General features: G+C 46.0%; 1 protein-coding gene across 5 annotated transcripts in view; it reads left to right on the top strand.

Annotated features, from left to right (window-relative positions):
• The window catches only part of STK11 (serine/threonine kinase 11), a 122,112-nt gene that overhangs the window by 62,261 nt on the left and 34,042 nt on the right, over window positions 1-25,809 (top strand). For all 5 annotated transcript variants that reach the window (XM_032223089.1, XM_032222776.1, XM_032223011.1 and 2 more), the window contains 3 exons: window positions 327-463; window positions 4,174-4,301; window positions 21,493-21,550. In XM_032223089.1, the coding sequence (XP_032078980.1) occupies window positions 327-463; window positions 4,174-4,301; window positions 21,493-21,550 (323 nt within the window). The remainder of the gene's footprint in view (window positions 1-326; window positions 464-4,173; window positions 4,302-21,492; window positions 21,551-25,809) is intronic.

Below are 25,809 nucleotides of genomic sequence, written 5' to 3'. Positions count from 1 at the left end.
ACCCTGCTCTAAATAAGACAACTGAACCACAGTAGTCAGTTGCAGAACACTCGCTGTGTGGATTTCCCACTGGTTTTCAGTGACAAATAAAATGGGTTTTATTCTTCGGTTAGGCCCTTAAAATGCTAATCTCCCCTTTAATATTTCTTTTTTTAAAAAAAGGGAAAGTTTGATATTGCCCAGTTGAGCAACGTTATGACTGCTGCTGAAATAATCATTTTTTTAAAAAAGCAACCCACAACTGCCCCCAATTTTTCAGTTGCTGCTGAAGACCTACATGCCTTCACCCTCAAAGCAATGCCTCTTTGTTACCTGCTTGCTCACAGGCCTTGCACCCATTTGCTGAGGACGACGTGTGCCGAACCAGCCAAGGGTCACCAGCTTTTCAGCCTCCAGAAATTGCCAACGGCCTTGATACCTTTTCTGGCTTCAAAGTGGACATATGGTCAGCCGGTGTCACACTGTAAGTAAATGGGAATGCCAAGCAGGACTCAGTGCCAGCAGCAGAATGACTGTGGCAGTTGTGAAGGTGTCAGCCACGGGACTCCTTGAGCTGCTAACCGGGGGTAACAATTTAAAGGGCCAGTCCCTTTGCGAATATCCCCTGTGTTCTAGAACGATGCTCCATTTATCTTCAACTGTTCTGAAGAGATCTGCAGATTCATTTCAGGTTTATGTGTAGGGAGGAGGAACCGACCAGGTGGTTCCGCCCCAGGCGACTTATGGACCCTCTGAGGTTCCAGACGGAGCTTGGGGTTATTCCTGATACCCTCGCCCGCAGTCCGGCGGAGACTCTGGTTGCTGCTTGGAACTCGGCAGCGACAGAGTCTCTTAACCGGATTGCGCCTCTACGGCCGCTCCGAGGCAGTGGATCCAGGAGGGTCCCTTGGTTTACCGAGGAACTCCTGGAGAGGAAGCGCCGGAAGAGACGCCTAGAGCACCAATGGAGATCCAATAAATCCGAATCGAACCGAGCACTTTTAACATCTTGCATCAGAGAGTACATCCGGGCAATCAGGACGTCAAAAAGAACTTACATTGCCACTCTGATTGCTTCCGCTGAGTCGCGCCCAGCCGCCCTGTTCAGGATAACCCATTCCCTCCTAAATAGGAGGGATATGGGTGATCCTTTGCAGGGCAGGGCTGAGGACTACGTCCAGTTACTCGCGGATAAAGTTGCTCGGTTTCGGGCGGACTTGGACTCCAACCCTGCAGAACCAGCCGAGGCACTAAGGGATAATCTGGCAGGTCATCGCTGGATTGAGTTTCAGGCTGTTGCCCCTGAGGACGTGGACAAGGCCATGAGAGCTGTAGGTGCCTCCACATGCGTGCTGGACCCGTGCCCCTCCTGGCTGGTTGTTAACAGCAGGGAGGTGACACGGGGCTGGATCCAGGCGGTTGTTACCGCCTCCCTTCGGGAGGGGGTCTTTCCCCCCGCTCTTAAGGCGGTGGTGGTGAGACCCCTCCTGAAGAAACCATCTTTGGATCCAGCCGTTCTAAACAACTATCGTCCAGTCTCCAACCTCCCCTTTGTGGGGAAGGTTGTTGAGAAGGTGGTGGCCTTTCAGCTCCAGCGGTCCTTGGAGGAAGCTAGTTATCTTGATCCATTCCAGTCTGGCTTCAGGCCTGGCTACAGCACAGAAACCGCTTTGGTCGCATTGACCGATGATCTCTGGAGAGCCAGAGATGGAGGCCATGCCTCCATCCTGGTACTCCTGGACCTCTCGGCGGCTTTCGATACCATCGACCATGGTATCCTTCTGCGACGACTGCGGGAGGTGGGGGTAGGAGGCACTGTTTACGGTGGTTCTCCTCTTACCTCTCGGACAGGTCGCAGTCGGTGTTAGTCGGAGGGCAGAGATCGACCCCTAGGCCCCTAACATATGGGGTGCCGCAGGGCTCGGTCCTGTCCCCCCTACTTTTTAATATCTACATGAAACCGCTGGGCGAGATCATTCGACGGCACGGGATAAAATACCACCAGTATGCGGACGATACACAGTTGTATCTGTCCGCCCCGTGCCAACTCAATGAAGCGATGAACGTGATGAGCCAGGGCCTTGAGGCTGTTAGAGACTGGATGGGGGTTAACAAGCTTGTGCTCAATCCGGATAAGACCGAGTGGCTGCTGTGCTTCCCTCCCACTAATTGGCCAAATGTTCCATCTCTCAGGCTGGGGGGTCAAATACTACGCCCCTCAGACAGGGTCCGCAACTTGGGAGTCCTCCTGGATCCACAGCTGACTTTTGAACACCATTTGTCAGCTGTGACCAGGGGGGCATTTGCCCAGGTTCGCCTGGTGCACCAGTTGCGTCCCTACCTGAACCGGGAGGCTCTCACAACAGTCACTCGTGCCCTTGTGACCTCTAGGCTGGAGTACTGCAATGTGCTCTACATGGGGCTGCCCTTGAAGAGTATTCGGCGACTGCAGCTAGTCCAGAATGCGGCCACGCGAGCGATCGTGGGTGCACCTCGTTTCACCCACATAACACCTATCCTCCGCGAGCTGCACTGGCTACCTGTTGATCTCCGGGTACGCTTCAAGGTGCTAGTTGTCACCTACAAAGCCCTTCATGGTATTGGATCTGGGTACTTGAGAGACCGCCTACTGCCAATTACCTCCACTCGACCAATTAGATCCCACAGATTAGGCCGCCTCCGAGTTCCATCAGCCAGCCAATGTCGACTGGCAACCACGCAGAGGAGAGCCTTCTCTGTGGCAGCTCCGACCCTATGGAACGAACTCCCCATGGAGATTCGTACCCTCACCACCCTCCAGACCTTCCGCATAGCCCTTAAAACCTGGCTGTCCCGACAGGCCTGGGGCCAAAGACCTTAACCCTACCCGAATAGTATGAATGTTGTGCTTTTAACGATGTATTGTCTTATATGTAACTTGGTTTGTCCTCCCCTCCCTCTGAACTGTGAGCCGCCCTGAGTCTCCCCAGGGAAAAGGGCGGCATACAAATAAAGTATAAATGAAATGAAATGGAAAAAAAAATGTGGAACTTTGTTCTCCCTTCTAATACTTATCAGTATGCTAAGGACAAGGACGCAGTGGCTCAGTGGCTAAGACGCTGAGCTTGTCGATCAGAAAGGTCGGCAGTTCAGCCGATCGAATCCCTAGCGCCGTTACATCCGCTAGTGTAACGGAGTGAGCTCCCATTAATTGTCCCAGCTTCTGCCAACCTAGCAGTTCGAAAGCATGTAAAAAATGGAAGTAGAAAAATAGGAACCATCTTTGGTGGGAAGGGAACAGCGTTCCGTGCGCCTTCGGCATTTAGTCATGCCGGCCACATGACCACAGAGACGTCTTTGGACAGCACTGGCTCTTCGGCTTTGGAAGAGAGAGGAGCACCGCCCCCTAGAATCAGGAGCGACTAGCACATATGTGCAAGGGGAACCTTTTACCTTACCACATTTCTTGCCACAGTTGTTAAGTGAAACACTACAGTTCATAAGTTGTTAAGCTGGTTGTTAAGTGAATCCGGCTTCCTCACCGACTTCCCTTGTCAAAATGTCGCAAAAGAGAATCACATGACCCTGGGAGGCTGCAACGGTCATAAGTATATGAACATTTACCTTTACCTATGCTAAGGACATGTAGATTGACCCTCCTTTTCCATCTTTTATGGTCTGCCTCCCACTCACCTTTTGTCTTACAGAAATAAATACAGGAAGAGTCATTCAACTCCTGGCCACCTGTCGAAAATGGAGGTGGTGGTACCAAGGGGGCAGTGGTGAAATCTAATTTCTCCCACCACCACCACCACCCCGGTTCTGTGGGCATGGCTTGGGGGTGCGTGTCATGTGACTGGGTGGGCATGGCCAACTTTTTTTTTTCACTCTCAGCTATTTTTTTTTAGATTTTTAAAGCATTTTTTTCCTTCCGGTTCAGGTGAACCTCTGTAGACGTTTAGCTATGTATTTTGGGATGAATACCTGTTTGAATGGGGCGGGAATATGAATGGATTTCCAAAAAAAATTGCAGACTATGGGAACTATTTGTGCTTCAGGTTGAGATGCAGACAAGAACAACAAAAACCATTTTTTTAAAGTCCAGTTGCCTTTGAAAAAGTGTATTTGGGACAGAGAAGAATTCTTAAATGTATCTAATCATTTCTTCTTTCCCCTCTCTGCTCTCCCTGCCTCCTCCCCTCCACCCCCTTGCAGGTACAATATTACAACAGGCCTTTATCCCTTTGAGGGAGATAATATTTATAAATTATTTGAAAACATTGGAAAAGGAGACTACGTAATCCCTGAGGATTGTGGCCCTCCGCTTTCGGATTTGCTTAGAGGTAAGTGCTTCATAAAATCATATATTTTTATGGAGAAACTGCCCTCATAATCTATAAGTCCCTATTCTCGCTTTCTGTGTCCAAAGGGCATTGGTACAGAGAGGCCAGTTCATCCGATCATTCCCAACTTAGTCACAGTGTGAGTTTCAGCTACTCCACCCATCAGCCTCAATGAGTAAAGCCGGTGGTATTTTGAAAGACCTTGGGAGATCCTGCTTAAGGCCAGACTGGGATACCAGCAGCATCAGGGGTAGTAGCTGTTGCCTTCCTATTAGTTCAGCGATTCCCTTCTGTTCCCCCTTGCTAGTAAAAGAACATTGAAAATAATTAAATTCTGAATATATCCAAATGTCACAATAGGCTGTTAGTAAACTTTATTAATGCGTTTAGGCTTTTAATCAACTTTCTTAATATATTTAGGTTAATAAACTTTTGTATTTTACCTCTTCATTTTGTTTTTTGGGTGCTTAATCCTTTTAAGTAGTTTTTAAGGTGTCTGGAGACTTATAGTATTGCAGCAGATGAGTTGCATAATAAATATACTATGGGGCCATGGTGGTGGGGGAATAAAAGTTTGGTAGGGAAGGAAGTACCGGCTATTAATTGCTACTTTCTCTCTTACAGGCTCCTGCCTGATCAAAAGTTATTGTTACTCTGTTAGCAGATTTATTCCAGTGTTTGCGTCTAGGCTATAAAAGTCAATTGGCCAAGTATTCCATCTCTCAGGCTGTTCCGACAGGCCTGGGGCTGACGAGTTCCCGTCCCCGCTCAAATGGTGTGGTTATTGACTGTTTTTAAATTGTTGTAGTTGTTTGTCTGTTGTTTTCCTCTTGTTTGTATCCCCCCCCCCCCCATTTTGGTTTGTGAGCCACCCTGAGTCCCTCTGGGAATAGGGCGGCATAGAGATGCAATAAATCAAATCAAATCAAATCAGTTTGCAAGGAGGCTGAGGAAGAAGAGATAAACGATGTAGAAATGTTAGCATCATGGTCAGACAGACAGACAGACAGTCCTTTAGTTTTGGCTAGCAGGGCAGAATGTGGTTCTCTTCAGCCTTCAAGAACCGAGGCCAAAGGTTTCCCTTTGTCAGGGACAGATAAGGTAGTCCTTGATTTACAGCAGGTTGCTTACTGATCATTTGAAGTTACAACGACCTCCCAAAGCTACTTGCCACTTGCTTGCCAAAATTTCAGGAGCTTCTCCCACCCCACCGTGTGATCACATTTTGAGCACTCTGCAACCGCCCCCATTTATGGTCATTTGCACCTCCGCTGGTCATGTGACTACAATTCATGACACTTTTGCCAAAAGCTGGCATTTATCAATAGCAATAGCAATAGCAGTTAGACTTATATACCGCTTCATAGGGCTTTCAGCCCTCTCTAAGCGGTTTACAGAGTCAGCATATCGCCCCCAACAACAATCGGGGTCCTCATTTCACCCACCTCGGAAGGATGGAAAGCTGAGTCAACCCTGAGCCGGTGAGATTTGAACTTCTGAACTGCAGCTAACAGTCAGCTGAAGTGGCCTGCAGTCCTGCACTCTAACCACTGCGCCACCTCGGCTCTTTACTCCTCATTGTAATAGAGGCCTATTTGTCAGATGGAAAAAGAGGGATTTGCAGAGGTTCCTAGGACGCAAACATAACATACAGGTAGCCCTTAACTTAGAACCGGTCACTTGGCACCCATTAGACAAGGGATGGTGAACTTTTTTGTCATCGTGTGATGAAAGTGTGCAGGTGCAACAGCGTGCCCGCACACTTAATACACGCGTGGCCCCCTGTGCTCCTCTGCCCCCCCCCGTGCATAAGCCCCCCTCCCCGTGCATGAGCCCCCCTTCGCACCCAGGCTTCCAGGAGCCCTACGCCCAAAACGGGACGCAAAAGGCCTCCTACACCAACCTGGAAGCCAAAACGGGGCACGGAGGCACTGCCTGAAGCCACAAAATGCAATGTGAGCTTCTGTGTACGTGCATCCCCTGCATGCGCCTTGCGCATGCGCAGCAGGGACCCGAAGACCAGCTTGCAGGTGGGAAGTGCGTGCGCGTGCGTGGTTGAGCTAGACTGGCGACAGCTGGCGTGCCTGCAGAGAGGACTTTGTGTGCCACCTGTGGTGCCATCACGGCATTAGACTTTGCGACAGATCTCCCCAAAGCTACAGGTAGTCCTTGACTTACAACAATTCATTTAGTGGCCATTTGGAGTTACAACGGTACTGAAAAAAGTGACTTATGACCGTTTTTCACACTTATGACCGTTGCAGCCTGCCCATGCTCATGTGATTTACATTTGGATGCTTGACAACGGATTCATATTTATGCATTGGAATCCTTCAGTCTCAAAAGACTATGGTCTTCGTGCTCTGGAAAGAGGTAAAGCTGGAGTGTCCTCTCCAGAGCACGAGGCCTGAGTAGATTAATATGGAGGATAGGCTGTTACCCAAGCAGCAGATTCCCCCCCCCCCCCCAGCTCTCCACATCTCTGAAATAGTCCAATGGAACAGCAGAGCCGATATGGTTGGTTCCAGTTGAGTTGCAGGAGTTACCAGAACATGATTGTACACAGTCACGAACTGCTTCCATGATTTTGCCTCGAGGTTGACTCCTGAAGCCTTAGGAGTGGCTTCAGGAGTGGATATAACCACAAGGCAGTGGAGGTTTGTAATCAGAATTTCCCTCCTCCTAGAAGATGGTTCTGCCGCTTTATCTGCTGTTGGGGCATTCAAAACCGTTGACCGTCTTCTCCTGTAACCCTGGAAAGGGGCCCTGACGAGGTGCTACCAGCCAGGCCAGCTGGACCAAGGTTTTTTAAGGAGGTGTTACTCCTCTATCACTCACCCTTTGTCTGGCTTGTGACAGGCAGAGCCTGGCTTCCCAAACATTGGGCCCAGGATGGCAGGTTTTCATATTTATGACGGTTGCAGTATCCTGAGGTCAGGTGATCCCCTTTTGCTATCTTCCAACAAGCAAAGTCAGTGGGGAAGCCAGATTCACGTAACAACTACCGTATTTTTCATAGTATAAGATGTACCTTTTTCCCTTAAAAAAGAGGCTGAAAATCTGGGTGCATCTTATACGCTGAATGCAGCATTTTTGGCCTCCCGAAACCCCGCCCCCTTCACCAAAATGGCTGTGCATAGCCTTTAGCAGGCTTTCAGAGTGTTCCTGAGGTCTGGGAAGGGCAGAAATGAGAATAAAATGGGCCATTTTTTGCTTAATATTGCCTCCCCAGCCCCCAGGAGCACTCTACAAGCCTCCTAAAGGCTATGCATGCCCCCCCCTTTTTTTTTTTTTACAAAAAATGGGCCCGTTTTCACGAAAAACGGGCTGTTTTTGGGAGGTCTGCAGAGTGCAAAAACATTTTTTTTTAATTTGCCTCTTCAAAATCTTGGTGCATCTTATACTCTGAAAAATACAGCATATGTGACTAACTTAACCATTGCAGCGATTCACTTAACAAAGGTGGCAAGAAAAGTCGAGAAATGGGTCAAAACTCACTTAACCAATTTCTCACTTAGCAACATAAATCCTGGGCTCAATTGTGCTCATAGGTCGAGGACTACCTGTACTTAATAAACTGGTTTTGGACTTCCCATTTCTTCCCCGGTTACATGGCCACATTTTGGCTACTTGGCAACCAGCCTGCATTTATGGCCATTTGTCGCGCGCGCGCGCGCGCACACACACACACACACACACACACACACCCCAAGTCATGGGACCATGATTTATGCTTTTTAAAATATATATATTTTTATTTTATTTTTTGCCAGAAGCTGGCAAAAACAAAAACCGCCCATCGAATACAAATGGTTTGTCTTAATGACGGCGACGTCCACTTAACAACTGCTGTGTTTGTGTAATGGCTGCCGTGTTCACTTAACAACCACTTCAAGAAAGGCTGTAAAACTGGGCGCAGGTCACGTCTCCCCATTTAACACCTGCTACAACTTACAGCCATAATTCTGGGTTCAGTTGCGTTCGTAAATCAAGGACTGACGTTAGTGGTAGACAATAGCTCTTGTCCTTCTGAACGCCAAGGCTGGGCCTCTTGTCAAGACGCTGCACTCCCTAAAAACAGCTGTAGATGGCGCTGCACGATGGGCTAATTGAAACGCTTCCTGACTTACAAGGGATCTTAATAGAAGCCAGTTTATTTCCTCTCCCTCCTTCCCTCTCTGATGACCCCGATACATCTCTTTTCTTCACCACCACCACCCCATCCCAGTTATGTTATGGCTATTTTGGATTCTGCATATATTTCCTGTGGTTTTTTTTCCCTCCTCCCTCCCTTGATGTGACCTTCTTATATACTGAGATTGTTATATGAGGCTGTGCCGGAGACTGAGACTGGGTTTATTTTGACTCCGGGTGGTGAATAGCGCCTTAAAATGCAAACATATTCTCCCCCCCCCCCACCCAAGCCCTACCCCCAGTTCCCCATAGAATGAAAGCAGAGACTGCAAGAGCCCCATCCACCATTGTTTCTTCCCCAACACGCCCTCTGATTAAAAAACCGGCTTAAACAGGAAGGCCTGTCTGGCCCTGTTTTGAGTAGGAGACTTTGCCTTTAGCTTTGGGTGAGGCTGTCAACCTCACCAGTTCCCATCTCTCTCCGGGCTGGGCAGGTTCGCCATTTTTGTGAAAAAGGCAAAGCTCAGCTGCGAGCTTTTCTGCGGGACCAGAAGCACTGCATTCATTCTTTTACGGTTTCCCCGTAAGCATGACTGACGGCCGCGACTGAGCCTCCAGAGTCCTTCTTAGACTGGGCACGCCATGCAAATCTCTGAGTTACCATATTTTTCAGAATATTAAGACGCACCTTTCCCCCCAAAAAAAAGTGGGTGAAAATGTAGGTGTGTCTTATAGATCAAATATGGGTGTTTTGGGCTGCCCGAACCCTCTGTGCATCATGTTTCCCCCCCCCCTCCCACCAGCCCTCAGAAGCACTATGCAGGCTAAAAAACGACACGTTTTTGGCAAAAACAGGCTACGCGGAGCACTGCAGAGTGTTTCTGGGCGCCTGGGAGGGCGAAAATGCGATGCGCAGAGGCCAAAAACTATTTTTTTCTTGTTTTCCTCCTGTAAATTTAGGTGTGTCTTATAGTCTGAAAAATACGGTAGTTAAATGTTAAGCTTTATATTAAGTGTGTTGAATAGCCTTTCATTTCAGCCAAGAAGCTCACACATCATCTAGTGTGTGTGTGTGTGTGTGTGTGTGTGTGAGTGAGAGAGAGAGAGAAAGAGAAAGAGAGAGAAAGAGAGAGACAGACAGACAGACACAGAGAGAGAGAGAGATCCTTTTGTAATTCTAAATCAAGGGATCCCTTGTGATGTTTGTCCTTATTACTCCACTTCTGAATGAGGGATCATGTGCTATCAAGACAGGGTCAACATTCAGCAGCCATATTGATAGATTTCCACACATACCCAGGATAAGCTGGCCCCAAGCTACCCCTTCATTTCTCCTGAGGATGAACCCTTCACTACTGTAGTTAAATCTATCCATTATGTTACTGGTCATGCCCTTCTCTTCTCTTCCATCTTTCGGAGCATCATCCTGGACTCTCAAGGGAGCCTTCACCTCCTGTGTCTCCAGCCTGGTCCTTCAGATCTTCCCCCGTAGATCCATTGCTCCCGAGTCCATCCACCTTGCTGCTGTTTGTCCTATTTCCTAGCATCAGAGCTTTCTCTAGAGCAGAGGTCCCCAAACTTGGCAACTTTAAGACTTGTGGATTTCAACTCCCAGCTGGCTGGAACATAGCTGGCTGGAGAATTCTGGGAGTTGAAGTCCACAAGTCTTAAAGTTGCCAAGTTTGAAGACCTCTGCTCTAGAGAGCTGGGTCTTCTTATCGTGTGTCCAAGCTAGGATAACTTGAGTCCTTGACTTAATGACCACAATTCAAACCGACAATTTCTGTCGCTAAGGGAGGCAGTTGCTAAGTAAGTTTTGGCCCGTTTTACGGCCTTTCGTGCTACTCTTGTTAAGTGAATCAGTGCAGTTGTCCAATCATTATCGCGCTTGCGAAGTGAACTTGGCTTCCCCATTGATGTTGCTTGTCAGAAGGTCACAGGAGGTGATCATATGACACAGCAACCGTCGTAAATATGAGTCAGTTGCCAAGCATCTGAATTTTGATCGTGAGCTCGTGGGGATGCTTGCAATGGGCATTTTATCAGTGCCTTCGTCACTTCGAACAGTCACTAAATGATCTGTTGTAAGTTGAGGACTACTTGTATATTCATTTCTTGGCTGCCCCAAAGGTATTTTTTCCATGAGGCAACTGAATTTTCTTGTGTGTGTTTTTTTAAGAGGTTTCGCTTCTCATCCAAGAAGCTTCTTCAGCTCTGACTGGATGGTGGGGAATGGAAGGGTTTATATTCCTTGCAGACAGCTGGTCATTTGCATCCTTTGAGAGGATCCTTGAAGCCCTTGAGGGTTTATCTCTGTCCTCAGGATCACCTGAGTGGTGCAGATGATTTCCTGTAGTCTACAATTTTTCCCCTGGAAATCAATTCCTACTCAATTACCCGGCTGTCTGCAAGGAATATAAATCCTTCCATTCCCTATTATCCTGTCAGAGCTGAAGAAGCTTCTTGGATGAGAAGCGAAACCTCTTCAAAAGAAAAAAAAACAACAATAAAGTCTAGTTCCCTCCTGAAAAAGCACCTTTGGGACCACCATGAAGTGGAGGACTGTAGGATCTCTATAGACTGTTTCTTGGCTGTGTGGGGGATTTTTAAGCAATCTTCTCCAACCCTCAAGTTCTAAAAGCCTCAGGAAGACTTTCTATCCTGCTTCTGAGGAGCCGAGGTGGCGCAGTGGTTAAATGCAGCACTGCAGGCTACTGCTAGATCAGCAGTTCAGCGGTTCAAATCTCACCGGCTCAGGGTTGACTCAGCCTTCCATCCTTCCGAGGTGGGTAAAATGAGGACCCGGATTGTTGGGGGCAATATGCTGACTCTGTAAACCGCTTAGAGAGGGCTGAAAGGCCTATGAAGCGGTATATAAGTCTACTGCTATTCTCCATAATCCCTTTGCTTCCGTCCAAGGCAGGGGTGGGATATGACCGGTACGGGCATACTGATGCCTGCTGGGAGCACCAGGTACCGTTCTGGTATGGTGCTCCGGAGGGCCCGCCCGTCCGCCTGCCCTCCTTACCTGTATTTGAGCCGATCGGGGCTTACATGCACGTACACGGAGCGTATAGCGCCTGCACGATGCTCCACCCAGCAGCTGGAGCGTCACGGGCAGTAAGTACGCATGCGCGGCCCCGGCCCCATTGCACCATACCGGTTGCAATGGGGTCCAGAACCCACCACTGATTGAAGGTCACAGGGAAAACCATTGCAATGGCTAATGCTAAATCTGAAAGATCTAGTCTATCATTCCTTTGGTGGACAGCTTTCATTTTCAGGTGTGTCCACCCACAATTTGACTTCCCCACAGACACTTTGAGCCCTTCCTACAGCTCTCCCTCAGGCCTTGCCCTGCGGACAGGCATTGGAGAAACACACACACACACCCGCCCCTCACGTAATCATTGCATCCAAGGGGCATTTTTCTTCTGCAGGGGTGGATAGATATAGAATAGAATAGAATTCTTTATTGGCCAAGTGTGATTGGACAAACACTCAGTGTACATAAGCAGAATAAAATACATTCATCAAGGATAAAACGATACAACACTTGGTGATAGTCAAGGTTACCAATTAGCTCTCAATTCGTACTAGTAAGCAAATAAAAGCAGTATAAATTGAAAGATACAAGCAACATGGTTATAGTCATAAGTGGGAAGAGATAGATAATGGGAAGGGAGAGAAGAATAATAGTAATGGAGTCTTAGTAAATTATTTGACAGTGTTGTGGGAATTAGTTGTTTAGCAGAGTGATGGCATTTGAGAAAACACTGTCCCTGTGTCTAATTGTTCTGGTGTGCAGTGTCCTATAGCGTCATTTTGAGGGTCGAAGTTGAAACAATTTATGTCCAGGATGCGAGGGGTCTGTAGATATTTTCACAGCCCTCTTTTTGACTCCTGCAGTGTACAGGTCCTCAATGGAAGGCAGAGGTTGGCAGTAATTGTTCTTTCTGCAGCTCTGATTGTCCTCTGAAGTCCGTGTCTGCCTTGTTGGGTTGCAGAGCCAAACCAGACAGTTATGGAGGTGCAGACGAAAGACTCCATAATTCCTCTGTAGAACTGAATCGGCAACTCTTTGAGTTTCGAACTTTCAACGTGGTTCAGGCTTTAACCATCGCAGAGAGTAGCAAGAAAGCCTGACGCACATACCATTCACGGAACAGGGTACGGTTTGCACGGACAAGTCCACCTGCAGCCAGACAATAAAGTGGGAAATCCTTCTGAGATTTCGAGGCCGCCTTCTCTTTTAGGCAAAGTTGAGTCCACGTTGGGGTTCAGGGTCTTGGGTAGGATGGCCTGGCAGGGTCCACTTCCTTCTTGCCACTGAGATCCATCATCCAGCTGCCATAGCATTTCTCAACCTTGTGAACTTTAAGATGGGTGGACTTCAACTCCCAGAAGTCCCCAGCCAGCGATGAATCTTCCTCCGGGTGCTTGTCGTGACCTGCCTACTGGAAGGTGGCCTGTGAACAAGCCCTAAGAGCAAGCGACCCGGGGCCTCTTGAGGGACAGGCCTTCTGGCCCTCAGCTATGGTCCCAGCTAAGAAGCTGAGATGCCAGTGAGAGGAAGGGGCTGGGCCTAGTGGCAGATTAATTCTTTGTTTTCTTCCAAAGGGAGGAGGAGGAGGAGGTGACCCACAGAAAGGGAAGCCTTCACTTATTTTTCCTAGGGGATCTTTAACATTGTGCATGCCTGGATTGGCAAGCTGCTTCCTGGAAGTTTCCAATTGCTAAAGACAGAGGGCTCCTCCTCCTTTTCCTTTCCTCCTCCTCCCCTCCCCTTCTTTTCTTCTCCTCTCCTCCTCCTTTTCTCTTCTTCCCACCCCTCCTTTTCCTTTCCTCTTCCTTCCTTCCTCTTCCTTTTCTCCCTCGTCCTCCCCTCCTTTTTTCTTCTTCCTCCTCCCCCTCTCCTCTTCCTTTCCTCCTCCTCCTTTTCCTTTCTTCCTCCTTCCCTCCTTTTCCTTTTCTCCCCCTCCTCCCTCCTTTTTTCTTCTTCCTCCTCCCCCTCTTCTCCTCTTCTTCCTTTCCTCCTCCTTTTCCTTCCTCCTCTCCTCCCTTCCCCTCCTTTTCCTATCCTCCTTCTCCCCTTCTTCCTCTTCTTCCTTTTCTCTCCCTCTTCCTCCCCCTCTTTTTCTCTCCTTCCCCTCCTCCTCCTCTTCCTTTTTTTCCCATCCTGCTCCTCCCTCCTTTTCTCTCTTCCTCCCCCCCCCCCCCCCAATACATTTTTTTTTCAGACCATGACTCTCCCTCGCCTGGCCTGGAGCAAAGGGAACTGAACCAAACCATCCAGCCATCTGCGGCTGGGTTTCGGGAAGACTCATTGCTCCCCACCCCCACCCCGAACCCCTCGGGTAGCACAAACTGCAATAATGAAAGGTGTGTCAAGTGGGAATAAAGCTGGAGATCAAAGTCCTCTCCCCAGTCAAATAGATGTGTGGGAAGCTTCTGACGCCACCAGCAAGAGCCAGCTCCAGTTCCTTCTCTACGTGGTAAATATTTGGCCAGTTGGCTAGCCAGAGATCAAATCTAATATTTTCTAAAAAGCTTTAATTGCCCTGGAGAGAATCAGATGCTGTTTCTTGATGGAAGTCCTGGTGACCACTTGCAACGATGGCACATCTTTTTTTAAAAAGCATTTCCAGTCTAAAACATTTGTGCTTCCCCCGGTTACTATTTAAAGGCATTTATGCATAGCCAGTAAAGAGGAGAGAGGCCAGAAGCTGTCTGGGGAGAGTAGCAAAGTAAGCACTAATAGCTTTTAAATGAAGAGGTGTGCCTCAGATTTTAGATATGTTGGGAAATATTTAAATGTAGAAAAGAATACTAGGCTAAGTGGCGAACTAAGCAGGTAAATAGGTATCAGGTAGGATCCTGTATTTCTAGATGAGAGTTTTTCTTTTGAATTCAGGTTCATATCCTGACATCTTCGGCTATAGAATCAACTGACGAAAGGACCCTTTGCTGCTGAAGACCTAGGAACAGATCAAGTAGAGCTGATGTATTGGAAAAAGTGGATTGGCTGAACCCGGCTCACTGATCATAGTGCAGCAGCTGCTTGTGTGCATTGAGAGATCAGTAACAGCAGGCAGCCATGCAAACTTCTCTCATAGAGTCACAGGGCTGGAAGGGACCTTGGAAGTCTTCTACTCCAACCCTCTGCCCAGGACAGATGTCATCATTCCACCCTGGACAAATGGTTGTCCAGCAATGAAGCACCCACCACTCCAGGAGGCAAACTTTCCCACTCGTTCATTGTTTTCCCTCGTCAGAAAATTTCTCCTTAATTTGACGTTGGATATCCCTTTGATCATCTTCCACCCGTTACTTCTCACCCTGCCTTCTGATGCTTGGAGAATAGGTCAATCTTTTTCTTTTCTGTGACAGTACTAGAAGACAGTTATCAGCGTTCCAAATATCATCCAGAATTAAATCAGAGTCCAAGGCATAGCTTTCATCAAAGTTCCAATTTAATAAGAGAGACATGTTGGTACAAACTGTGGAAACCCGAATCTGAAAGCTTCCTGGGTTTCCACCCAGTTGAAAGTTCAAAACCTTGCCCCCACACCCACAAGTCCATCACATGGTCCAATGTTACTCTGCCACGCTGGCATTTCCACCCATCTAGTTCCGGTCAGGTGCAGAGGTGCAGAGACAAAAGATGACCTTGAGCTTCTGGAAAGGAATGTTTTATTATGACAACAACACATTCTGCTCCTTACTATTCCCCCCTCCCTATTCCCCCCTAATGAAACAGCATAGAAAAAATAATAGAAAGTGTGGCAGGCCATAGATCCTAAAAGGAATATGACTGCAGGCCTGACAACAGCTATCATCCCCCCCCCCCCACGCCTTCTCTTCATTAGGCTAAACACGCCTAGTTCCCTTAGCCCAGGTGTTTGCAACCTGTAGCTCCGGAGCCGCATACAGCTCTTTGGGCCCTCTGCTGTGGCTCCCTGTTGGGTTATCCCACCACTGGCTGGCCCCACCCCTCCCCTCCCAGTCACTCCTCATTCGGAAAGCCGAGGCTGGGCCAACCCGGTGAGCTCTCCTTGGGGCTCTTCGCTACTCCTTTTCTTCTTGGCAACTTTTTGGAAATCCGGGCTGGCTGAGGAACGAGTGTGAGCTGCATTAGGGGCTTCCCTTGGGGTGACCCTTTTCCCCCCCTTTCTTCTCCTCTCGCAACCACAGCCAGCCAGAAAGAGACAGAGAGAGGGAGAGAGAGAGGGAGGGAGGGAGATAGAAGGGGACACACACACACACACACACACACACACACATATACAGGTAGAGAGAGGGGAGGGAGATATCTTAAAAGGGTTTTGTGGTTCCAGGTGTTTTTTAACAATTGGTTCTCTGCCCTAATGACTGGTAGGCGTGGCTAGGGTGGTCATGTGACTGGGTGGGAGGGAGTGGTGTTGAGTTGGCCACGCCCACTCAGGTTTTGTGGCTCCCTGTGCTTTCTTTTCTGTGGGAAACTGGTCCAAATGGCTCTAAGAGTGTTTAAGGTTACAGACCCCTGCCTTAGCCATTCAGTGTACGATTTAGCCTCCAGACCCATTATTATTATACAATTGTATCACAGCGGCCAGTTGTTTCGCCGGATTTGGCATTGGTTACTAGTCGGGCCCCACCCAGGGGCCTAGGACGTTGTAACGTATTTTCGTAATATGCGTGCAGATCCAAGCAGTGCGGCTTTTTGCATTTGACTGATGGTGATTTTGTCAATTTTTAACTGTTTTAAATGTAATTCCAGTGCTTTTGGAATAGCACCCAGTGTGCCAATTACCACTTGACCATCTGATTTTCGGTGACTTTTTCAGGCTGATGTTCCCACCAGTTTGTTGCTGTTTTAATATTATAATTTTTGCACAAATTCCAATGGATCATTTGTGCTACTGAATTGTACCGCAATTTATAATCAGTCTGCGTGATTTTTTTACAGCAGCTGAGCATGTGATCAACAGTTTCATCAGCTTCTTTGCAAAGTCTGCATTTGGCATCATCAGAGGATTTTTCGATTTTGGCCTTAATGGCATTTGTGCGGATAGCTTGTTCTTGCGCAGCCAGGATTAGTGTCTCTGTTTCTTTCTTTAATGTACCTGTTGTTAACCATAACCAAGTTTGTTCACTGTCCACTTTATCTTTTATTTTTTCCAGAAATTGGCCATGCAGTGCTTTGTTCTGCCAACTCTCCATTCTTGATTTTATCACATCTTTTCTGTATTCTTGTTTCGTCTGTTGGGCCTTCAGTAGATTTTTGTTCTTTACTTCAATTAATAGATGTTCTTGACTTTCTTTTAAATAATCAGCCAGTGCATGTTTTTCTTCTTCAACTGTTTGCTTCACTTGTAATAATCCTCTGCCACCTGATTTTCGGGGCAGATATAGTCTATCAGTATCACCACGTGGATGTAAACTGTAGTGCATTGTCATTAGTTTCCTGGTTTTTCGGTCCAAAATGTCCAAATCAGCTTGTGTCCAGTTAACTATACCAGCTGTGTATCTTATAACTGGTATTGCCCAGGTATTTATGGCCTTGATTGTATTTCCACCATTCAATTTAGATTTCAATATTTTCCTAACTCTGTTGGTGTACTCTCGCCTGACAATAGTTTTTATTTCTCCATGCTTGATATTATCCAACTGCAGAATGCCTAAGTATTTGTAGGCTTCATTTTCGTTGCATTTAATTAGTTGGCCATTGGGCATTTCAATTCCCTCACATGCAGTGATTTTGCCTCTTTTTATGGATACAGTGGCACATTTTTCCATGCCAAACTGCATTGAAATATCGGTGCTGAATACTCTGACTGTGTTTGTCAATGATTGGATTTCTATTTCTGACTTTCCATAGAGTTTCAAATCATCCATATATAGTAAATGCGAATTTTTTTCAGCTTCTTTGGCTGTTTGGTAGCCTAATTTCATTTTTTTAAAGATTACTGATAGTGGGATCATTGCGATGATGAAGAGAAGAGGTGAAAGTGAATCACCCTGGAAAATTCCTCGCTTGATATTAACCATTCCGTAGATCTCATTCCCTACTGCCAACTCAGTTCTCCATTGTTTCATCGCCTTTTCAGTAAAGGATGTAATATTTTTGCTAATGCCAGTTGTTTCTAAGCATTTTATGATCCAACTATGTGGCAGTGAGTCAAATGCCTTTTTGTAATCAATCCAGACCATATTCAAGTTCATTTTTCTGTTCTTACAATTTTCTAATATCATTTTATCAATTAGGAGCTGATCTTTTGTGCCCCTGCTCCTTCTTTTGTTGCCTTTTTGCTCTACTGGCAAGATGTTGTTTGTTTCCAAATAATCCATCATGTTATCTGCAATAATGCCTGTGAGTAATTTGAAGGTTGTTGGCAAGCATGTTATTGGTCTGTAGTTTTCAGGTGTTGTTCCTTTAGTTGCATCTTTCTGAATCAAGTATGTTTTTCCAGTTGTCAACCATTCATCAATTTGGCCCTTTTGTAAAATTTCATTCAGTTGCCTGGCCAATATTGCATGTAAACTGGTCAGATATTTGAGCCAGAAACCATGTAATTGGTCCTTTCCAGGTGATGTCCAATTCTTTACCTTTTTTACTCGATTTTTGATCATCTCAGTTGTATTATTATTATTATTATTATTATTATTATTATTATTATTGCTGCTGCTGTTCTTCTCTGCACTCTTTCTAGGGCCTCAGCAATCCTTTAAACCTCTCCTTTAAAAAGCAATCAGAAATCTTTCCCCAAAGAAGCTTAGCTTCTGTCTATTCAGATACATATAGACTTCTACTCTCAACATCCCCCCAGGCAGCATGTCCCTCAGTGAGAATTTAGGGAGTTGGTGGGAGCACACAATATGTTTACCAGACTCAAAAACGTATTTGCCCTTATTTACTGAGCAGAATGCATGACTTCCTGGACAGAAAGCTTGTGACAGCTCAGAGCCAATGGCGGCCTCCCGCAGCACTTAAGCCACTCGTTTATTTTGTCCCCATCACCGCCCGCAGTCAAGCCTCTTTTGCAAGCAGTTGAAGTGCTGCAGGAAACCCAAAAAAAAGAAGAAGGGAGCTAATGGAATGAGCAGGTATTTACTAGCTGGCCCTCTGAACCACTTTGGGCCTGCTGGGAGTGAAAAGCAAATTTTCTTGTTCTTGGTTCTGCAAGGCAAGTTTAAAGCAGTGGTATTTTAATTAACCCAGGTCTTGGTTTGTCAGATTTTTTTTCTTTTTATATCTTGCCTGCTGAATACCCCAGCTGGCTTCATCTCCTCTCTGCATACCTCCAGAATTTTTAAAACTCAGAAGAGAGATTTTATTCTTTGTCAGGGTGGTCAAGAACCAATATACTATATTTTTCGGAGTATAAGACGCACCAAGGTTTTGAAGAGGCAAATTTAAAAAAAAGTATATAGGTAGATAAAGGGATAGAGAGAAAGAGAGGAGAGAGAGAGAAAGAGAGAGATAAATACGGTAGGTAGGTAGGTAGGTAGAAAGTGTAGGTAGGTAGGTAGAGAGATAGAGAGAGAGAGAAATAGAAAGAGAGAGAGAAAAATACAGTAGATAGGTAGGGAGAGAGAGGGTAGGTAGGGAGAGTGAGGGGGAGAGAGAGAAATACGGTAGGTAGGTAGATGTTTCCAGGTGTATTTATCCATGGGCTGAAGAAAGAAATCGCTTACAATCTGCAGCACCTAAGACTTTGTTTCTGCTGGCCCAGCACTTGATCAATGTAATTCTCATCAATCAGTTAAAAAGCTTTCCAAAAAGGGGGGGGGGTTCACTCTGCAAACCTCACAAAAATGGCCTGTTTTTCATGAAAACTGGCCCGTTTTTTTTTAAAGGCATGAATAGCTTGTTGGGGGGAGGCTTGCAGAGTGCTCCCGGGGAGGGGGGGCAAAAACAAGCAAAAAATGGCCCATTTTTTGTTTAAAAAATTGCATGCATAGCCTTGTGGAGGCTTATAGAGTGCTGCCTGGGGGGGGCGGGGGAAACGGCCCATTTTTTGCTCACTTCTGCCCTCCCCAGCCGCCAGGAGCTCTCTGAAAGCTTCCTAGAGTCTATGCACGGCCATTTTGGTGAAGGGAGAGGATTTCAGGAGGCAAAAAAATGATGTATTCAGTGTATAAGACGCACCCAGATTTTCAGCCTCTTTTTTGAGGAAAAAAGGTGTGTCTTATAATCCAAAAAACATGGTAAGCAGTTTAATGGCTGAGTGATAGTCATTAGCTCAAATGGCTTGGTCAAGGGATTAACTGGACTCAGAATAACAGATTAACAGAGTTGGAAGGGCCCTTGGAGGTTTTCTAGTCCAACCACCTGTTCAGGCAGGAAACCTATACCGTTCCAGACAAATGGCTGTCCAGTCTCTTAAAAGCCTCCAGTGATGGAGCACCCACAACTTCTGGAGGCAAGCTGTTCTACTGATTAATTGTTCTAACTGTCAGGAAATTTTAGTTCTAAGTTGCTTTTCTCCTTCATTAGTTTCCACCCATTGCTTTTTGTCCTGCCCTCAAGTGCTTTGGAAAATAAGTTGACCTCCTCTTCTTTGTGGCAGCCCCTCAAATATTGGAAGACTGCTGTCATGTCACCCCTAGTCTGTAGGTGATTCCTGATCCAAGTAGAACCCCCATATTCAGAAGCAATATACCACCAAATACCACTTATTGGAGAAACAGCCCCTGGGAAGACTGGTTGGGTCCAGCAGGTGTTTTTTTAAAGAAAGAGTTGTGTTTTGGGGTGGGAACAGCTAAGCATATGTCATATGCCTGGCTCTCTTCTTTCCCCCCCAAAAAGTTTGGAAATGGTCTTGGAAACATTTTAAGCTCATTCCTCTTGTATATTGAGCCGCCCTCCCCAATAATGGTACCCATCAGATATGTTCCAACTACATCTCCCAGAATTCCAAACTCAGTTTAGTTTATTGTCATTGCACCTCGTACAATTAAATTAGATGCCATCTTCAGTTTACATTATAATTATAAAAATAAAACACAAACATATCCTTCGCATTCTATACAATTGAATTGAAAACCCCTGATATTGCATTAATATTGCACTATACAGTAGACTCCTGTGAGTCCCTTGGACTGCAAGGTGACCAAAGCGGTCAGTCCTAGAGGAGATCAACCGTGACAGCTCTTTAGAAGGCCAGATCCTGAAGAGGAAACTCAAAGACTTTGGCCACCTAATGAGAAGGGAGGACTCCCTGGAGAAGAGCCTCATGCTGGGAAAGATGGAGGGCAAAAGAAGAAGAAGGGGATGACAGAGAATGAGGTGGCTGGATGGAGTCACCAAAGCAGCTGGCGTGAGCTTAAATGGACTCCAGAGGATGGTAGAGGACAGGAAGGCCTGGAGGAACATTGTCCATGGGGTTGCGATGGGTCGGACACGACTTTGCAACTAACAACAACAATACAGTAGAATTCAATATAGTTACTGCTCTGGGTTCCAAGCTGTTTTCAGCCTATTTGTCATTGTTTTTATTATTCTGTACCATCTTCCAGATGGTAATAGTTCCAAAAAGGGTGCCCAGGATAAGATGGATCTTTAAGAATGTTTTGAACTTTCTTAAGACAGCGGGAGCTATAAAGTTCTTCCAAAGAGGGGAGAGGGCAACTCTCTGGGCAATGACGTTGACCCTCTGGAGCGCTGCCTTATCTGCCACTGTGCAATTGGCAAACCGTACTCTGGCGCAGTAAGTTAAAATACTCTCTATGGTGCAGCGTTAGAAGGTCACCAGCCGTTTTTTCATTCGGTTGTTGTTTCCCAAGAAGTCCAGGTCGTATATTCTCTGCTGGGCCCTTTTGACCAGTGCTGCAATGTGAGTTGCCCCAGGTCAGGTCCTCTTTTATGATAACATCCAGAAACTTAAAACTGGCCAGTTGCTCCACTTGGTCTTCATTGATAAGCAAGGGCTGGATGTCTGATCTATTCCTTCGGTCAGCTACTCTTTCATGTTACTTAGAGGGAGGGGGAGGACTTTGAGCCCCCTCTTAAGCAGTTGTTTGTGCCTCAGTTCCCAACTGATCTAGTCCCCACCCTGTTTTTCTTTCTTTCCAGGAATGCTTGAATACGACCCAGCCAAGAGGTTTTCAATACAGCAGATAAGGCACCACAAGTGAGTGCTCATTTATGTTTCTCTCCCCCCAATTCTTCTGCTTGATGTTGTGAAGCTGCGTGTCATTCCTGTGTTCATTTGCCACTTTGGGGAAGGGAACAAAATGCAAGCAACTCTTCCCTTGCCACTCCATTAAAACAAAAGCAGCTGATGGTTAGTAAATGGTTATTTTTAAAATTGATGTCCCCTTGCATTTTGCTTCTTCGGAAAGCCTCTGAGGGGTTGGTCTTTCACTCTTGATCGATAAGTACTGTATTTTTCTGAGTATATATATATACCTTTTTCCCTCAAAAAAGAGACTGAAAATCTGGGTGCGTCTTATACACTGAATACAGGGTTTTTTGCTTCCCGAAACCCCGTCCCTTCACCAAAATGGTTGTGCATAGCTTGTAGGAGGCTTTCAGAGACCTCCTGGGGGCTGGGGAGGGAGAAATGAGCAAAAAAGACACTTTCCCTTCCTCGTAAGCAGGAGCTGTTTATCAATGTTCAATTTTGCCACCCCCAGGAGCACTCTATAAGCTTCCCAATGTCCTTTTTTTTTTTTTTTGACAAAAAACGGGCTCTTTTTTTGCTCGTTTTTGCCACTCCCCCCCCCCCCCGAAGAACACTCTACAAACCTCCTAAGGGCTCTTCATGCCCTTTTAAAAAAAATACAGGCCCGTTTTCACGAAAAACGGGCTGTTTTGGGGAGGTTTGCAGAGTGCAAAAACTTTTTTTTAATTTGCCTCTTCAAAACCTTGGTGCATCTTATACTCCGAAAAATACGGTATATGCAACTACATTGATAAACAGCTCCTGTTTACGAGGAAGGGAAAGTTGTACAGGTAGTCCTTGACTTAGGACTATAATTGAACCCCAAAACTCTGTTGCTAAGTGAGTTTTGCCCTATTTTGTGATCTTTTTTGCCTCAGATGTTAAGTGAATCACTGCATCTGTCCTAAAGCAGATATAGGTAGTCCTCGACTTAGGATCACAATTGAGCCCAAATTTTCTCTTGCTAAGCAAGACAGTTTTTAAAAGTGAATTTTGCCCCCGTTTTATTCCCCTCCTTGCCATAGTTGTTAAAGTCAATAACTGCAGTTGTTAAGTTAGTAACATGGTTGTTAGGTAAATCTGGCTTCCCCCAATGACTTTGCTTGTCAGGTGACAAAACGTGATCATGTGACCCCGGAACCCTGAAACCTTTATAAATACATGCGAGCTGCCATGTTTATAAGAAGAAAAACTATGGGTGTTATGTAAACTGATGCTTATTGTCATCATTTATGAAGCTCCAATTAAACTGTGTGGTCCCAATTCAGTGGATTTTCTGAATCTGTCCTCTACTTAGTCTCAGGAAGACTTCCAAGATTGTGAATGCAGATAATTTGGGGTGTTTCTGAAAAAAAACCAACCCAAATATGTGGTTTAAGCTGCTTCTTCTAAACATAGAGGAGAAAAAGGAATCTTTATTGTTTGCCTGTGCTTACTTGTCCCGAATTACAATTAGTTCTCTGTTTCCCTCCCTCTCATCATCTTGTCTTCCCTAGCAAAGATCCATAGGCAAATGTTTTGCCTGGAGTATCAAAATCAATATCACTCTGCAGGTTTCCACTTTTATCCAAACCTATTTTTAACTCTTTCAATATGTAGAACCAGAAGACCAGCATTTAAAATAGAGCAACCAATTCTTGGGTTTGGACTCTTATCGCCCAGCTCATCTTAGCCTTTTGACCGGGCTGTGTATAATTAGTTGAGAGTGACTGTTAATAACTCTTTTTTCTAAAAGACAGAAATCGATCGGTTTAAAAATCAGTCTGCTGTTTTTTAATGAATTGGCTTTTTTGAAATTGAAGTGCTTCGTAAGGGAGGTATTGTAGCACTCTAGTGGTGCTTGTTTTGACCGCAGAAGGTATGAATTTCAGATTTCTGTTAAACCTCACTTAGAAGACGATAGAAATAATTCTTGGAGCTGCTGCCTGCCCGTGTAGGTAGAGTTGGCCCAGGTGGAAATTGGCCAGGTATCCACATTGCAGGAAGCAAGGAAATTTAACTTGGGCTTAGCAGCTACGCCTAACGATTGTGGTTTGTAAAGTCTGCTTTATAACTTAGCTCTCTGCAGTGCTTCCGATCCAAAGGGGGTGTGGACAGAGACATGCTTGTAGCATCTGCGCACCCCTCCTTAAACCAAGTTTGTCTTCCGGGATTAGTCAACAGCCATTCTCATGGGCACCACACACAATCCCAGGGAAAAAACCACAGCTTCTTTAAGGAGTTGCCGACTAGTGCGACTATATGCAAACCTGAATCGCTGCACAAACCTATTACTGTATGAATGAACCAGGACACAATGGCTGGTTTTCAAATGCAGAGAGCTGAGACTTAAAGGTAAAAGTTCCCCTCGTACATATGTGCTAGTCGTTTCCCAACTCTAGGGGGCGGTGCTTATCTGTTTCAAAGCCGAAGAGCCAGCGCTGTCCGAAGACGTCCCCATGGTCATGTGGCCGACATGACTAAGTGCCAAAGGTACAAGGAATGCTGTTACCTTCCCACCAAAGGTGGTTCCTATTTTTTCTACTTGCATTTTTACGTGCTTTCGAACTGCTAGGTTGGCAGAAGCTGGGACAAGTAACGGGAGCTCACTCGGTTACACAGCCGCTCATTCAAACCGCTGACCTTTCTGATCAACAAGCTCAGCATCTTAGCCACTGAGCCACCACATCCCTTAAAATTTAGATGAGCCCATTTGCTTTGTTAACATCATAGATGTAATAACTATTTGCCTCATATAAGTACAGTAGTCCTCTATTTACAACCATTCGTTTAGCGACTATTGGAACTCACAGGCCCTGAGAAAAGGGACTTGCAACTGGTCCATGCACTAATAACCGCTGCAGCATCTCCACAGTCACATGATCAAAATCCAGGTGCGACAACCCCAGCAGGACACAGCAACTGTCATAAATATGAGCCTGTTGCCAGGCCTACTGCGCTGCGTGAACTCAGGCCATTCTGTGGCTTCCTGTGCTTTTGCTCTTCAAGGAAGTGTCCAAAAGCCAATTACAAGCAAGCCAGAGATTCTTCTTTTATGTTGCCACCCGCTACACAACCACAGCTGTCTTGATAAAGAACCTGCCGTCAAAGTGGTCCCCATTCATGGCCAATTGGCTTTATTCAATATAACATGGCTCCCCGGCTTTCACTGATGGTGAACCTTATAGAGGAGAAAGCCCAGAGAAATATCTCTGTCTCTTTGTGTGTGTGTCTGTGTGTCTCTCTCTGACTCTTCTCTCTTTGACTCTTCTCTCTGTCCCTCTCTTCTCTCTGTCTCTCTCTCTCTTCTCTCTGTCTCTCTCTCTGTCTCTCTGTCTCTGTCTCTGTCTGTCTGTCTGTCTGTCTGTCTCTCTTTCTCTCTCTCTCTCACACACACACACACACTCACTCTCTCTCTCTCACTCTCTCTCTCAAAATTAAAGCCTGCTTTAAGGTGCAAAGCTTTGGATGACGGTATATTTGTCTTATTTCTTTCAGTCCTCTCTTCTTATTTTGAAGAAATCCCAGCTAAAGATTGGCAAGGTTTGAAAGGGAGCCAAAAGCCAAAAGTTCAACAAATTACATCAAATGAATCGGAGGCTTAAGGGGAGATCTTCCGCAAGGATTATTCTTAAGTAATCCTTCATTCCCTGACCCAGGCCTGGGCGCTTCTGTAACTGACCCTTCCCTCCAGCTGGGGGCACACTGACCTCATAGGAGGCGATGATAATAATGAAGAATTCCGGTTCTTTCTCATCTTGGCTGATGTCTGCATAGCCAGACCTTCCTTGAACGATACAGGTTTAAGTGCAGGTAGTAGTCCTTGACTTACAACAGTTCGTTTACCGACCGTTTGAAGTGGTTTAGGACCATTTTTCGCCCTTAGAACCATTGATGAGCACATGATTTATATTCGGCTGCTTGACAGCTGACTCACATTTATGACGGTTGCAATGTCCTGGAGTCCCGTGATCCCCTTTTAGGACCTGCTGGAGAAGCCAGATTCACTTAAGAACCGTGTTACTAACTTAAATCACTGCAGTGATTTCCTGAACAGTTGTGGCAAGAAAGGTCGTAACATGGGGCAAAACTCACTTAACAACTGTCTCGCTTAGCGAAAGAAATTTTAAGCGCCATTGTGATCGTAAGTCATACCTGTAGCTGTCTGGCTCCATCATGGTGGGTGAGGCCTTGAATGGTTTTTCTTTTTCTTTCCTTATTTCTTTTTTTAATAAAAAGTTTTCATT

Source organism: Thamnophis elegans, chromosome 1, assembly GCF_009769535.1.
Source record: "Thamnophis elegans isolate rThaEle1 chromosome 1, rThaEle1.pri, whole genome shotgun sequence".
NCBI lineage: Eukaryota > Metazoa > Chordata > Lepidosauria > Squamata > Colubridae > Thamnophis > Thamnophis elegans.
The sequence above is the reverse complement of the archived record's forward strand: the minus strand, read 5'-3'. Positions and strand labels throughout refer to the sequence as shown.